Consider the following 16,583-nt stretch of genomic DNA (forward strand, 5'->3'; position numbering starts at 1 on the left):
TATTTTTTAGTAGAGACGGGGTTTCACCGTGTTAGCCAGGATGGTCTCGATCTCCTGACCTCGTGATCCGCCCGTCTCGGCCTCCCAAAGTGCTAGGATTACAGGCTTGAGCCACCGCGCCCGGCCTCAAGGGATTCTCTTGCCTCAGCTTCCTGAGTAGCTGGGATTACAGGTGCCCGCCACCACGCCTGGCTAGTTTTTGTATTTTTAGTAGAGATGGGGGTTTCACCATGTTGGTCAGCCTGGTCTCGAACTCCTGACCTCGTGATCCGCCCGCCTCGGCCCCCCAAAGTGCTGGGATTAAAGGCGTGAGCCACTGTGCCCGGCCCATTTTTATATTTTTAGTAGAGACAAAGCTTTCGCCATATTGGCCAGACTGGTCTCGAATTCCTGGCCTCAGGTGATGTGCCCGCCTCAGCCTCCCAAAATGCTGGGATTACAGGCATGAGCTACCATGCCTGGCATTTTTTTTCTTTTTAATGCTTTTTTAGTCTACATAAATTACTACTGTAGGCTAATGTTTAGAAAGCAAATAAATTGAACCAAATCACCCAATTAAAAAACAATTTTACTAATAATTCAGACCAGGTGTGGACCTCCTGGCCTCAAGCAATCCCCCTCCCTCAACCCCCTAAATTGCTGAGATTACAGGTGTGAGCCACCATGCCTGGAGAAGAGTTTATGTACTTTAATTCACCTCTTTCTTGCCACTAACAGATGTCCCAGCTAGTGGAATGTATTTCATGACATATGAATGGCTGAAAAACATCTTCACTCCAGAGGGAAAGAGGTGAGGAAAACAGAACCTGGAAGCTACTTTCCCCGGTCATGGGTGTGTTGCTCTCTCCTGTGTGTGAATCTGAAAGTAGTAGTTGTTGTTCCTGGCTCCATATCAGCTTTCCTCTTGTGGCTGCTGAGGTCCAGCTAGCTCTTACTCTGTGCCTCAGCCAGTGGAGCAAATATTTGAAACAGGTGCATGAAACCTCCTTCAAGGAGTGCCAGCAGCACTGGCCTTATACCTCCTCCTTCCATCCAGTTTCTGCTTCTCTGTAACTGCCCTGTCTGCCACAGGCAGGATAGTCTGAATGCCACTCTCACAGCCTTTGTCTAACTGGGGCTGTTGTTGGTGTTATACAGGGTCAGTGAACTCAGTGTCCCTCGGATCTTGGTGGCTGGGGGCATTGCGGGGATCTTCAACTGGGCTGTGGCAATCCCCCCAGATGTGCTCAAGTCTCGATTCCAGACTGGTGAGTGGAAGGTAGTGGGGTGGACAGGGGCAGAGTGGGTCCCCAGCACTGGCTAATCCTGGGGTGCAAAGCTCATAGGGCCCTAGGGATACTCACTCTCCATGGCAGCACTCAGGATCTGCCTGACTAACATTCTCCCTCACAGTTATTTGCATTCTAGGAACCCTAGACTCATTTTCATGACAGCCTAAACACAAGGTAAGTGTGATAAGAAGTCAAGTCTACTCTTCCTCCCCCACATGAACAGAAGGGCTGTTTCATTCTTCTTCCCTCTTTTCTACTCCCTTGGCACAAGTAATCCAGGCATTTGTGTATTTGTCCCAAGGTGAACTGTTTTCTATGGACTGGTCCCAGATGACCTGCAAGGTGTCCTTTCCCTGTGCTAGTCCTGACCCTTCAGGAAGACTTAACTACTAGTTTCTCCTTCCTGAAGCCTTAAAAATTGGGTTCTGCCCCACAGCACCTCCTGGGAAATACCCTAATGGTTTCAGAGATGTGCTGAGGGAGCTGATCCGGGATGAAGGAGTCACATCCTTATACAAAGGGTTCAATGCAGTGATGATCCGAGCCTTCCCAGCCAATGCGGTGAGTAGCTGGCAGGGCTGTGCTTTCCCTTTGGGGCTCAGAGCAGGGTGCATGTGGTCTGATTTTGCGTGTTCCTGGGATAGGACTGGGGTCTCAGTTTTACCAAAGCCCTATCTTCAGCCAGAGCATTCCTTATTTGCTCCCTTCCCTGAAGCTATCAGGAGGACTTGCCTTTGGGGATCTCTGAGGTGAGGGGCTTTGATTTCCTGACCTGGCCATTAGAAGTGGGCAGTTGTGAGGCCAGGCATGGTGGCTAGTGCCTATAATCCCAGCACTTTGGGAGGCTGAGGCAGGTGGATCATCTGATGTCAGGAGTTTGAGACCAGCCTGGCCAACACAGGGAAACCCCATCTCTACTAAAAATACAAAAATTAACTGGGCGTGTAGCAGGTGCCTGTAATCCCAGTTACTCAGGAGGCTGAGGAAGCAGAATTGCTTGAACACAGGAGGCAGAGATTGCAGTGAGCCGAGATCGTACCATTGCATTCCAACCTGGGTGACGAGCAAAACTCTGTCTCAAAAAAAAAAAAAAAAGAAGTGGGCAGTTGTGGGATATAAATTTTCTTCTCCTCTTAGGAATGAGAGAGCAGAGTTTGCATCCTTGATGTGGAGTGGGTGTGGGGTTAGGGAGGGGCTGTGGTCCTGACAGGGCCAGCAAAGCATAGTCCTTTGAATAGTCTATGAATAGTTATTCCTGCTGGCTTTTTTCTTCCTCCCAACCCCTTCTCAGGCCTGTTTCCTTGGCTTTGAAGTTGCCATGAAGTTCCTTAATTGGGCCACCCCCAACTTGTGAGGCTGAAGGCTGCTCAAGGCTGCTGGATGCTGGAAGCTGTCGCTGAGGAGAAGGAGTAGTGAGCAGAACTAAGCAGTCTTGGAGGGCAAGGGGAGGGGAATGGTGGGATCAGAGCCCTGTGCATGGACTTGGTGAGACCGTTACCTTAATGACATCCTGTACCTTGTATAACTTTGTGTCACTTTGAAACTTGAATTCATTCTCGTCAATTTAAGGGATCTTAAAAGGATTTGGAAATGGAACAAGTAGCTTCTAGACCAGATACTACCTGTGGCAAGAATGCTGCCTACCAGTTGACTGCTGGTCCTACCACACCCAAAGTATTCCTCATTAAAGAGAGAATCTCAGGTTCTCACTGGAAGCACTGTGCAGATTTTCAACCAGATCACCAGGAGCTGAGATCTTCTTCAGTCCCTAGCCAGGAATACCCATTTGATTTCCAGGGTGCCATCTAATCCTGGGCTGTACATGTGGATCTGGACTTGAGGCCCACCTCTGTGTCCAAGTGGACTAGGCATATATGCCTAGGAGGAGGTAGACTGTTAATCGTTGGATTTTGATTTTTTTTTTTTTTTAATGCATGCAAGTAATCAAAAGTAAAACTAGAGTAGCCTGATTTTCTGGGAGCAGGTGGAGAACTTTCCCTCCTACACAGTGAGGACAGTCCCAGTCTGCTGGGATAAGTGAAAAAGCTCAGGATGTAGGAAGGTCCTTTTTACATACTCTTTTCTCATGAGTGCTCCCTATTTTAACAAGAAACAATAAACATTGTTTCTAATTTCTGCATTGTGTTATATTTTCTTCTTTTGATTCTGGGACATTTCAGTAGGCAGCCTGTGGCCTTGGTGGAGGTTTCCAGGGATCCAGTATTCTTCCCTGGGAACCTTAGGCTGGGGCATCCAGCAGGAGGAGGTGGAAGAGGAGGAAGTTTTGTCTGGTTCTACCTTCTGACTGCCCTAGCCCCAGCTGCTCTAGGGAGGGTGTGTGGGGTGGTGTGACTTGACTGGTAATTGTTCACACAGGCCTCAATGCAAGCCTGGCACACAGGCCCTCCCAAGGCCCAGCCTGCAACCCATTCCTTCATTTATTCCCCTCTTCCCTGAGCCCCATGGGTGTCTGAGCTAACAGATGGAGAGTCAGTTGTTTTAAAAGGACAAAAGCAATCTCGGGTTTTCATGTGGGCTTTGAAGTTGCTGTGCTATCTGAGGTAGCTAGCTTAACTTTGCTAATCAGGCAGATGATGCTATCCAGGTGTGTCCAGAAAAGGTGAGGGAGTTGGAGAGTCATAAAGCTAGGCTATTACTTTCTGGTGGAGGGGAGAGCTTGCTGAAGCTACTGGAGCTGGGCTTTTCTGGGATTGTCCCATCTGGTGGTCACAGTTACAGTTCCACTGGCACTTCCTGTCTCACTGCAGCTGCATAGAGACTCTTGGACTTTGGCTTTAGAACCATTACTCTGTCTCTAGTTTTGAACGGTTAAAAAAAAAAAAAAAAAAGCTGGGCGTAGTGGATCATGCAACGCTTGTAATCCCAACACTTTGGGAAGCCAAGGAAGGAGGATCACTTGAGTCCAGGAGTTCAAGACCAGCCTGGGCAATATAGTAAGACTCTGTCTCTACACAAAATTTTTTAAAAATTAAAAAATTAGCCAGACATGGTGGTGTGTGCCTGTAGTCCCAGCTACTCTGGATGCTAAGGTAGGAGGATCGCTTGAGCCCAGGAAGTTGAGGCCACAGTGAGCCGAGTGTACATCACTGCACTCCAGCCTGGGCAACAGAGTAAGACCTGGTAAGAAGGGCAGGGACACACCCCTATCTGGGAGTTGGGGCTGTGATCAACCCAGCAGGAAGCTGAAGACTTGGGACTTTAAAGAAGGAGGCTTTATAGCTTGGAATATATTTCTAAATGACCAGATAGGAATTCTGGCCGAGTAGAAAATAACATTTTTGGCTGGGCACAGTGGCTCACGCCTATAATCCTAGTACTTTAAGAGACCGAGGCGGGTGGATCACTTGAGGTGAGGAGTTCAAGACCAGCGTGACCAGCATGGTGAAGCCCCATCTCTACTCAAAATACAAAAATTAGCCAGGCATGGTGGGGCATGCCTGTAGTGCCAGGTACTTGGGAGGCTGAGGCAGGAGAATCACTTGAACCCGGGAGGCAGAGGTTGCAGTGAGCCAAGACTGCCCTACTGCACTCCATCCTGGGTGTCAGAGTGAGATTCCATTTCAAAAAAAAAATTAATTTACTTTTTATTAATTAAATTTTTTAGAGACAGGGTCTCACTTTGTTGGCCAGGCTAGAGTGCAGTGGTGAGATCAGAGCTCACTGGTGGGCTCAAATGATCCTCACGCCTCTGCCTCCCAAGAAGGTGGAACTACAGGTTCCAATACACCTGTACAGTGCACCTGTAGTGTACTGCTGTGCCTGGCTATTAAAAAAAATTTTGTAGAGATGAGGTCTCACTATGTTGCCCAGGCTGAACAGTTTTTAAAGATGAAAATTGTATATCCTCTGTCTGGCAAGGTTAATTAAATGTTAAGCCTGCTTCCTCTAACCCTGGAGGATGTCTTTGTTTAATATCTCATTGATTTGAAGATGGCCATATATGTGTCTCCTGAAGCTCTTCTTTTTAAATCTTATTTTATTAGAAAAAATTTTTTGAGACAGGGTTCACTCTGTTACCTAGGCTGGAGTGCAGTGGCATGATCATGTTTCACTGCAGCCTTGACCTCCTGGGCCCAAGTAATTTTCCCACCTCAGCCTCCTGAGTAGCTGGGACCACAGGCATGTGTTACTACGCCCAGCTAATTTTTTAAATTTATTTTTTGTAGAGATGGAGTCTCCCTATGTTGCCCAGGCTGGTCTTGAACTCCTGGGCTCCCGTCTCAGCCTCCCAAAGTGCTAGGATTACAGGGATGCACCACTGTGCTCAGCCTGAAGCTGTTCTTGATATCACCCAGTCCTGAGGCTGTTCTAAATTTGAATTTTTTTTTTTTTTTTTTTTTGAGATAGGGTCTCACTCTGTCACCCAGGCTGGAGTGCAGTGGCATGATCTCGGCTCATTGCAACCTCCACCTCCCTGGTTCAAAAGATTCTCCTACTTCACCCTGCCAAGTAGCTGGGTCTACAGGAACCTGCCACCACACCCAGCTAATTTTTTGTATTTTTAGTAGAGATGGGGTTTCCTCATGTTGGCCAGGCTGGTCTCGAACTCCTGACTTCAAGTGATCCGCCTCAGCCTCCCAAAGTGCTAGCATTACAGGTGTGAGCCACTGCGCCGACTGAGACTATTCAAAAACCTCAGCTTTTGCCTAGAAACCCCAGTAAATGTATTTGCATTTCAGCCAAATGCCAGCCATTCCCATGGCTTAGGATCACTTTTACAGTCTGTGCCTCTGGATAATTTGCCCTTGGAAACATTTTCCATTTTAAAATGGAGTATTTTGGTTCTTTCATGTTAGTGATGGTAGATTATTTTACTCCTTTGGGTGTTCAATAGATGTTAAGTCAAATAGGGAAGCCCCTGGAGGCATATTTGTGAAGGGAGCAGAGCAGATGTTGAGTAACTCCCTCCTGGCTGGTGCTTCCTTTTTATGATGCACTTTGAAATGCCACCTGTTCCTGATATATCTCTTCTCTTCCTGACAGGGTAAGGAGCGGGGGAAAATTGGGGCCCTCCCTAGCAATTTGTCTTTCACAGACAGTCACAACTGGGAGCCAGACAGTGATTTTTTTAAACAACCAACTGGTGATAAAAGCCTCACCCAGGCCCCAAGAGGCATATAACTGGGCCAAAGGTGAGGGAGGGAGCACAGGTTGTTGCAACAGTAATTGTTAAAAGCACAGTAGCAGCATTTCAGCTATAAAGTCATACTATCTCTACCCCACAGTTGTTTCCCTACAGCCTTTTTTTTTTTTTTTGAGACAGAGTGTCACTGTGTCACCCAGGCTGGAGGCAGTGGCACCATCTCAGCTCACTGCAACCTCCGCCTCTCAGGTTCAAGCGATTCTCCTGCCTCAGCCTCCCGAGTAGCTGGGACTACAGGTGCCCGCGACCACGTCTGGCTAATTTTTGTATTTTTAGTAGAAACGGGGTTTCACCGTGTTAGCCAGGATGGTTTTGATTTCCTGACCTCGTGATCTGCCCACCTCAGCCTCCCAAAGTGCTGGGATTACAGGCATGAGCCACTGTGTCTGGCTGCCTTACGGTCTTTTGAGGCTGGAACCCCCTATATCTTTTCTAACCTCCTTATAAATTTATTCTCTTATTTCTTTATTCCCTTGTAACTCAATGTTTAATGGGTAGGGATTTTTTTTTTTTTTTTTAGACGGAGTCTCCCTCTTTTGCCCAGGCCGGAGTGCAGTGGCACGATCTTGGCTCACTGCAAACTCTGCCTCCCGGGTTCAAGTGATTCTCCTACCTCAGCCTCCTGAGTAGCTGGGATTACAGGTGCACACCACCACGCCTAGCTAATTTTTGTATTTTTAGTAGAGACAGGGTTTCGCCATTTTGGCCAGGCTGGTCCTGAACTGACCTCAAGTGACCCACCCACTTCAGCCTCTCAAAGTGTTGGGATTACAGGTGTGAGCCACAATACCTGGCCTTAATTTTTGTATTTTTTGGTAGAGATGGGGTTTTACCATGTTGGCCAAGCTGGTCTCGAACTCCTGACCTCAGGTGATTTTTCTGCCTTGTCCTCCCGAAGTGCTGTGATTACAGGCATGAGCCACTGCACTCAGCCTCTGGGTAGGGATTTTGACTCCCACTTTCAGATGTGGAAGCCAAGGCTCAGACAGGGTAAACTGATCTGCAAAGGTCATTGGCAAACTGATAATAAAGTGGGGATTGTCTGGGTCTCGAGAAGAAAGACTTGTGATGCTATCAGAGGCTGTCCTGAGGCTGCTTGATCCAGGCTCCAGCAGACCTGTCTGTACCACCTAGTCCAAGCTTAGGTACCTGGCTTGTGAGTCAGATCAGGGGTGGCACAGAGCCCTGACAGGCACTGGGAAAGCCCCAGGGCCAGGTGTCCCTGAGGGGTCCCTTTTCTGCTTTCTCTGCTCTGGTAAGCATGCAGACCTGTGATTTTCTAGCCAGTTTCGCTGTGCTTTCTAGGTTCTGTCCTTGCCCTGAGGTGTCTCAGATGCAGACCCTGGCTCTACTGCAGAAACTGACGCTTTCTCAGGACATAGTGTCTCAGGCATGGGGATGGCTCACAGGTACACAAATGTGGCCTGGGAACTAACTGCTCCCTGGAGCATGGGCACTTAAGACAGATCAGATTTCCTGTACAAAAGGCAGTGGCCTCACTGGAGGAGCCACAGTAGAGGCTGAAAGACAGCTTGGGTGAGGGCAGAGAAAACATAGCTCACTTCCTCAATCTCTTTTGCCAACTAGCGGCTCATGAACACTTCTAAGGCAACATAGAAACTGTTGCTGGTAGGAACTGAGCTGGGAGTACCAAATCCGGGAGGGCCTGGCATGTAGAGGTTGTCAGGTGACCAGCAGATCCCAGGAAATGGGTGGGGGACTGGAATGGCTTAGAAAAGTAGTCCCTTGATCAAGTAAGAGGGAGGTTTTCCTGCTGGACCTGAGTCCCACAAGTATGCAGAGGGCATAAGGTATTTAAGCTGGAGGATCTGAGCCAAGAGCAGGCCTTCAGAGGAGTTCAGGGAAGTTTAGGCCCCTCCCTTCATCTTGGAGAGACAGAGAGAAATGTTTGAATAATAAACCTGTTAAGAGCACACAAAATTCATTGTTTCATTGGAAACAGCAATGGTACCCGACCCATTTTCGTTTTCACCAAGACCCGTTGTTTTTGGGCTAAACAACATGTGTCCCACCTGTGCTGCTCTGCATCCATAGTTGTAAACAACTCTGCGAATTGGCCCCATTGTGTCCATATCTGTGCCTGTGGTTGGTGATATGGCAGTTTGTGCAAGATATTGACTGCCTGCTGAATTGTGAGTAGGATTAGATTTGAGTGTAGCACCCTCAGGGTTCTGGGGCCCCCTCCTGTGTACTTCTCTTGCTTCTAAGGGTCTCTGCTGTTGGCCTTTTCCACCGTCACTTGCTCTTGGCAGCTGTATCTCAGTTACTGGCTGCCTCTGGGTTTAGTTGCCATGGTAGCCTCCAGTGGTGCAGCTGGACAGGCTTGAATGCAGGCAGGATAAATGCAGGATAAGGGTAGAAGATGCGGGGTTCAGGCTCCTGGTGTTCCCTCCTGTTACAGCACCCTTTTCTTTAGCTAGCTCAGCTGGGCATTCATGAAGGCCCTGGGGGCTCTACTTGTTACTGAAGGGTTGGCCAGAAGTGAGAGAGATGGACCCCCGCTCTGGGACCAAGTACTGGGGGAGAGTGCCAGGTTGAAACTGGAGGCTGGTTGTCCATCCTTGCTCTGAGACTAGTCTATGGAGACTCATGAGGAGCAGCTATAGGTGGCTATATGGCAGACACACCTGTGTATGGTAGCTGCACCTGACAGCAATAACTTAAGCATACTCTGAGAATGACCCTGTATGGCAGATGCACCTGAATGTGTTGGGCGTTCCAAGCGAGGACAAGCCGGAGATTCATTACTTACCCATGAGGAATATCTGAGCCCCCATTCTGTCCTGTGGATGTACAGGGGATTGAGCCCCTTGGTTTTGGGTTAAATCAAAGTTGTTAGCGGGAGGGTGTTAAGTGAAAATGCTATATATACTCCATAATTTCTGCAGGTGGGGCAGTTCTCCTATCTAGCCCACCACCACTGGACTGCTCTGTAGGTAAATTCCCCTCAATCAGCCCTAAGTCTTGTTTGCTGGCTCTGGATCTCTTTTGGCCTCTCGAACCTGGTGCCATCCCTACTGAAGTTAATAGGGGTCTGGTGGCCAGGAGTGGTGGTTCACGCCTATAATCCCAGCATTTTGGGAGGCTGAGGCGGGCGGATCGCCTGAGGTCAGGAGTTCGAGACAAGCCTGGCCAACATGGTGAAACCCCATCTGTACTAAAAATACAAAAATTAGCCAGGCGTGGTGGCGTGCACCTGTAGTCCTAGCTACTTGGGAGGCTGAGGCAGAAGAATCACTTGAACCCGGGAAGTGCAGGTTGCAGTGAGCAAAGATAGTGCCACTGCACTCCAGCCTGAGCGACAGAGCGAGACTCCATCTCAAAAAAGAAAACAAACAAAAAAAAATATGGGTCTTTCTTGGCCGGGCGTGGTGGCTCACGCCGGTAATCCCAGCACTTTGGTGAAGCTGAGGCGGGTGGATCACCTGAGGTCAGGAGTTCAAGACCAGCCTGGCCAATATGGTGAAACCCTGTCTGTACTAAAAATACAAAAATAAGCCGGGCGTGGTGGCGCACACCTATAATCCCAGCTACTTGGGAGATTGAGACACGAGAATCACTTGAACCCGGGAGACGGAGGTTGCAGTGAGCCAAGATCATATCACTGCACTCCAGCCTGGGCAACAGAGTAAGACTGTGTCTCAAAAAAAAAGCAAACAAGCAAACAAAAAAACCAAACAAAAAAAAAATGGCCAGGCGCAGTGGCTCATGCCTGTAATCCCAGCACTTTGGTAGGCTAAGGCGGGCAGATCCCAAGGTTAGGAGTTCGAGACTATCCTGGCCAACATGGAAAACCCCATCTCTACTGAAAATACAAAAATTAACTGAGCATGGTGGCGGGTGCCTATAATCCCAGCTACTCGGGAGGCTGAGGCAGGAGAATTGCTTGAACCCAGGAGGTGGAGGTTGCAGTGAGCTGAGATTGTGCCATTGCACTCCATCCTGGGTGACAAGAGGAAGACTCCATCTCAAAAATAAATAAATAAATAAATAAAGGCCAGGCACGGTGGCTCACGCCTGTAATCCCAGCACTTTGGGAGGCTGAGGTGGGTGGATCATGATGTCAAGAGATTGAGACCATCCTGGCCAACATGGAGAAACCCCATCTCTACTAAAAATACAAAAAAACTTGCTGGGTGTGGTGGTGCATGTCTGTAGTCCCAGCTACTCGGGAGGCTGAGACAGGAGAATTGCTTGAACCCGGGAGGCAGAGGTTGCAGTGAGCAGAGATTGCGCCATTGCACTTCAGCCTGGGCGACAGAGTGAGACTCCTCTCAAAAAAAAAAAAAAGGTGGGGGGGTCTGGCACAACAGTAGCCCTCATTCCTCCAGGATGCCTTTGAATGCTCTGCTGGATGGGTGTTTGCTGAGCCATGGGGCATCTGAGAACAAGTCAGCCTGACTGGCCTGCTTCAGGCAGAGGCCAGTAGGGATTCCTTGGAACCACCTGGAAAACCCACCCATACTCAACTGTTGTCAGCCCTGGAGTGGTCTTTCTGTCCAGGCCACTCCTGGAGAGTTATGTTTTGTTTTTTTTTGAAATGGAGTCTCACTTGTCACCCAGGCTGGTGTCCAGTGGCGAGATCTTGGCTCACTGCAGCCTCTGCCTCCCAGGTTCCAGCAATTCTCCTGCTTTAGCCTCCTGAGTAACTGGGATTACAGGCGCCTGCCACCACGACCAGTTAATTTTTGTATTTTTAGTAGAGATGGGGTTTCACCATGTTGGCCAGGCTGGTCTTGAACTCCCGACCTCATGTTCTGCCCACCTCGGCCTCCCAAAGTGCTGGGATTACAAGCGTGAGCCACCGCACCTGGCCTCTCTCCTCTATTTTGTAATCGAGGTCTAAGTCTTAACTGTACAGGTGCCAGTCTGCCTTTAAAACATATAAAACCAGCCAGGCCTGGTGGCTCACGCCTGTAATCCCAGGACTTTGGGAGGCTGAGGCAGGTGGATCACGAGGTCAGGAGTTCAAGACCAGCCTGGCCAACATGGTGAAACCCCATCTCTACTAAAAATACAAAAATTAGCCAGGCGTGGTGGCATGAACTTGTAATCCCAGCTACTCAGGAGGCTGAGGCACGAGAGTTGCTTGAACTCGGGAGGCACAGGTTGCAGTGAGCCGAGATTATGCCATTGCACTCCAGCCTGGGCGACAGAGCAAGACTCTTGTCTTAAAATAAAAAATAAAAAAAATTATATATATATCACCTGACAATATGGGTAAACTAGGGAACAGAGTTGTGAATTTGCCTTTCCAAAGGGTTGGCTATTGGATTGCTTGAAGAGGGGCAGATCCCCAGGTGTGGTGGTACCATGGAAGTCACACCTAGGTTTTCTGGATATTGCTGTCAAGGCTGATCCCTGGAAGACTTGGGTCAGTCTACCCAAAAGCAGAGAAGAGGTGAGGGAAACTACCCCTCCAGCTCCACTTTGCCTGTCCTTAGTGAGGTCTTCATATTCTGAGAGCAGAAGCATAGCTTTAAAACAAGGGGTCCCAGCTGAGACTATGAGGTCAGGAGAGCAGTTTCATTGACTCTGCTTGCTGTGTCAAGATTTACCATTTAGTCAGTAGACCTTCTCCAAGAGTATGCAATAAGGACTGGGCAGGAAAAAAGTTGGAGACTGCTTCTCCCCTCACAAAGTTGATGATCCAAGGTTCTTCCCAGGGGTTAAGAAACTTGTCCAGGGAGACACTGCTGTTTATAATCACAGGCCTGCTTAGCCTAGAGCCTGGGCTGGCCTCTTCATCAGCGGGGATGAGGTGCTCCTTGCTCCCAGCTGCTCAGCTCCCAGTAGCATTGAGCTCCTGGGTGTGTGCCAAGCCTGTATGGGAGGTGCTAGGGAGGATTTTAATTAATACTGGGTAATTACCATGTGGTGTTTAAGCATCCCAAATGCCCTTCAGGTTCCCAAACCTACAGCTACTCTCTTCCTGGCTGGGCCTGGAAAGGAGAGGGGGGACTCTGCCCTATGCCCAGTGGGCCTTTGGTTAGCATGTAGGCTGTGGCCTGGACATCCCAGGAAGGTCTCCACCTTTTTCAAAACCCTTCCAGTTTGGTAGGAGGAGGAGGGCAATTTGGGAAATAGTCTGGCCTCTACAGTTCACCTATACCATCTTCCTAGGGGCAAAGGATAACAATGCCTGTGGTCTGCTCAACTTCATCAAGCAGTGTTGGCCTAGGGCCCAGTGTAGAATGTGGGGAGAGGAGTGGGCAGACCTAGATCTGAGGACCCTGGTCAAAGTGCTCCAGGAAGAACAGGCACAGAGGTCTTTGCTGCTTTTGGCCTTATTTCCCTTTCTCACTGTACACATTTGGCAGACTGAACTCTTTCAAATTTATTTTTCTGCCTGTGGCTCTCAAATTATGATCTCTTTCAAACGCTTACTTCCTACAAGGCCTTCCCCGTGTGACATCTCAGAGACCTGCCAGACTCCTGAGTTATTCCACCATTCCACCTGGCAGCCCAGGTGGTCCTGACTCCACCAGGCCTTTGCTCTTGTTGTATGTTCAGATGGCTTTCCTCCAGATCTTCCCCTGGGCGGGTTCTGCTCAGACCTCGCGTCCAGCTTGAATGTCACTCCCGAAAGTGAGCCCTCTCTTGCCCTTCATCACAGAAGAACCACACTGAGGTGCTCGTATGTTTCTGCTTCTCGCTGTGTCTCTGGTGCTAAGTGCCGGCCAAAAGGAGGCTCTTGGCATCAGCTGAAAGAATAATGTAAAGGTCTTCAGGACCAGGCGAGAGGCACTAATCGGTCCCCTTCATGGGTAGACCATTCATTACCTAATTCCCCGGATCCCCGCCATGAGCCAGCATCAGGAACCGTCCACTGTCTCGACCCCCCGACAGCCTGAGGGGCGTGTCACCTAGTGGCGCAAGCGCACTGAGGGCCGATGCTACGCGGGGACGCGCACGCCCGCGGTCGCGTGCGTCACAACCAGGACGCCTGCCCCGCCGGTCCAGCTCGCCTCCCCGTCGGTCCCCGCGGCGGCGGCGGCAGCTGCCCAGTGACAGCGGCGGCGGTGCCAGGCCGGCCGTGGTAGCGTAGGGTTGCGCGGCCTGGAATCTCAGAGCCGGCCAAAGAGCGGCGCGACGTGAGGAAGGCCGAGCCGGGGCCGCGCGGGAAGAGACCTCGCGGGCGCGGAGCGAAAGGCCGGCGTGAGTGAGCGCGGAGACAGTGGCCGCCGGCGGCCCAACCCGTCTATCCCCTCGGCCGCCGCCGGCATGAGCCACATCCAGATCCCGCCGGGGCTCACGGAGCTGCTGCAGGGCTACACGGTGGAGGTGCTGCGACAGCAGCCGCCTGACCTCGTCGAATTCGCTGTGGACTACTTTACCCGCCTGCGCGAGGCCCGCGCCCCAGCTTCAGTCCTGCCCGCCGCCACCCCACGCCAGAGCCCGGGCCACCCCCCGCCAGAACCCGGCCCGGACCGTGTCGCCGACGCCAAAGGGGACAGCGAGTCGGAGGAGGACGAGGACTTGGAAGGTAGGCTGTGGGCGGGGCCCTGGGGAGTGGTGCAGGAGGTCTCGAGGGGTGGCAGGGAGCCGGGTGTCGCGCCGGGGCCAAGCCGACCGCAGGCTGGGATTGGGAGCTCTGTAGCCGCGTTTCTAGCGTTTTCCTGAGACACCGCCGTGAGCCCGCGTGCGCCACTTCCAAATTGAGCTCCGCGGTCCTGCGAGCCCTAGAGCGCACCGAGTGATTTGTCAGATTCAGCCTTGAAGGAAACTTGCGCGCTGTCGGCCCTACCAGAGAGAGGATCCCTCACCAGGTTTGACTCCGAAGACAAGAGCGTTCACATCCAGTGACTCGTGTTTAATTGAAAGGACAGTAAGTTTGTTTGGAAATAATAATTTTTTTTGAAAAGTTACTGTGAAAACTTTTAAGCATAGACAGAAGAGGAAAGGTGAGATGAATCCCTATATGCCATCACCTACATTTAACAGTTGTATTTGTCACAAAGTTTCATCCATACCCTTTTTTCTTCGCCGAAGTGTATTAAAGCAAATCTCTCAGGTCATTTCATCTCTGCTTGTTTGAGTTTGTATTTCTTCAAACATGGTCCCTCGGAATATTCCTGTTTTTAAAAATTTGGCCAAAACGATTGAATCAAATTTGGTGAGAGTAAGTAATTATCTTGCCGGCTGTGGCAGTGGGTCCCTATAGTCCCAGCTACTCTGGAGGCTGAGGAGGAAATATCGCGTGAGTCCAAGAGTTCGAGACCAGCCTGGGCAAAATAGACACCCTATGTCATTTTTAAAAAGGAAAAACCCGGCCGGGCGTGGTGGGTCACGCTTGTAATCCCAGCACTTTGGGAGGCCGAAGCGGGTGGATCACCTGAGGTCAGGAGTTCGAGACCAGCCTGGCCAACAGGGCGAAACCCCATCTCTACTAAAAATACAAAAATTAGTCGGGCGTTGTCGTGGGCGCCTGTAGTCCCACCTACTTGGGAGGCTGAGGTGGGGAGAATCGCTTGCACCTGGGAGGCGGAGGTTGCAGTGAGCCAAGATCATGCCACTGTACTCCATCCTGGGCCGCAGAGCCAACTCCGTCTCAAAAAAAAAGAAAAGGGAAAAACCCAATAGTTATCTTCTTGTTTAGTGGGTGGGTTGTAGCTTTAAAGGAAAGGATCCCAGCAGAGACTGAGATCAGGAGAGCAGCTTCACTGGCTCTGCTTATCATTTAGTAATAGTAAACCTTCTCCAAGAGTATGCAATAAGGACCGAGCAGAAAACAAGTTAGAGACTGTCCCTCCCTCACTGATTTGGTGATCCAAGATCATCACACCTTTTTTTTTTTTTTTTTAAAGTCAGGATCTCGCTCTGTCACGCAGGCTGGGGTGTAGTGGCACAATCAGGGCTCACTGCAACCCCGACCTCCCAAGCTCAATGTATCCTCCCACCTGGGCCTCTCAAGTAGCTGGGATTACCTGGTGTGCCACCATGCCTGACTAATTTTGAGTTTTTATAGAGACGGGTCTCCCTGTGTTGCCCAGGCTGGTCTTGAACTCTTGCCCTCAAGTAATCCTCCTGCCTTGGCCTCCCAAAGTGCTGGGATTACAGGCATGAGCTACTGCTCCTGGCCAAAATAACACTTTCTACATCTGATCTAAGCAAGAGTGTTAAGAAGCAATTACAATTTCCTTGGTTGCTTCAACATATGCTTTGTCAATTTAACAGTAGAATTAGCCTACTTTTGAACAACTAAAATTGAACAAAACCATTTGAGAGGCCAAGTTAGGATCTTAGTGTTATTAGATCAGACACACACACAACTAGTCTGAGTTGTATCTGGTCTGGCCCAGTATTCAAGTCACGGCTGGCAAGGAGTTAATTAACAGTCATTGCTGTGGGAGGTTACAAGCTTCAGTGCACTGGACAATCTCCCTAAGTGTATTCATGCTAAAAGAGTAACAAGGGCTCTTCTGGGTTTCCGTTGATTTATTGCACATTACATCATGGGTTTTAGGGAAATTAGAAATTATTTTCTAAATTCTGCCACAGGTTTGCTTTGTGGTCTTGGACAAGTTGTCAAACATGTTTGGTCTCAGATTTTCTTATCTTTAAAATGAGGACAGTGACAACAATCTACCAGGGACAAATGTGTTTTTAAAAGCTTTATTTCAAGTTTGTTTCACTGTCATCTCTGTAAATCACAAAGCAATAATCTGCTTTGAGACAATTTTTATTTATACAACACTTTAGGATTTTAGAAATTAGCCTCAGATAAGTAAAAGTTTACAAGTTTTTGTATTATATCTTCATTCTTTGTCATCTTTGATATCTTTTTCAAAATTGAGTTGACCTAAAATCTACTCTTTTATTGGTATTTAAGTATTTTTGGTGTCTCAAGTGGCTGCGCTACATAATTATAGAAATTACTACAAGGTGGGCCGGGGTGGTGGCTCAAGCCTGTAATCCCAGCACTTTGGGAGGCCGAGACGGGAGGATCACGAGGTCAGGAGATCGACACCATCCTGGCTAACACTGTGAAACCCCGTCTCTACTTAAAAAAAATGCAAAAAACTAGCCGGGCGAGGTGATGGGCGCCTGTAGTCCCAGCTACTCGGGAGGCTGAGGCCAGAGAATGGCGTGAACCCGGGAGGCGGAGCTTGCAGTGAGCTGAGATC

General features: G+C 49.5%; 2 protein-coding genes across 5 annotated transcripts in view; both read left to right on the top strand.

Annotated features, from left to right (window-relative positions):
- Nucleotides 1-3,406, top strand: part of SLC25A20 (solute carrier family 25 member 20) — a 37,648-nt gene extending 34,242 nt beyond the window's left edge. The window contains exons 6-9 of one of the 2 annotated variants that reach the window (XM_025377610.1): nt 718-790; nt 1,138-1,247; nt 1,708-1,832; nt 2,563-3,406. In XM_025377610.1, coding sequence (XP_025233395.1) covers nt 718-790; nt 1,138-1,247; nt 1,708-1,832; nt 2,563-2,625 — 371 coding nt within the window. In that variant the 3' untranslated portion in view covers nt 2,626-3,406. Of the gene's footprint in view, nt 1-717; nt 791-1,137; nt 1,248-1,707; nt 2,360-2,562 lie in introns of those variants that run through there. The other variant, XM_025377609.1, reaches the window with a different exon arrangement.
- Nucleotides 3,407-13,359: 9,953 nt separating this feature from the next.
- PRKAR2A (protein kinase cAMP-dependent type II regulatory subunit alpha) overlaps nt 13,360-16,583 on the top strand; it is a 100,156-nt gene continuing 96,932 nt past the window's right edge. For all 3 annotated transcript variants that reach the window (XM_025376139.1, XM_025376140.1, XM_025376141.1), the window contains exon 1: nt 13,360-13,942. In XM_025376139.1, coding sequence (XP_025231924.1) covers nt 13,681-13,942 — 262 coding nt within the window. In that variant the 5' untranslated portion in view covers nt 13,360-13,680. The remainder of the gene's footprint in view (nt 13,943-16,583) is intronic.

Source organism: Theropithecus gelada, chromosome 2, assembly GCF_003255815.1.
Source record: "Theropithecus gelada isolate Dixy chromosome 2, Tgel_1.0, whole genome shotgun sequence".
Taxonomy (NCBI): Eukaryota; Metazoa; Chordata; class Mammalia; order Primates; family Cercopithecidae; genus Theropithecus; species Theropithecus gelada.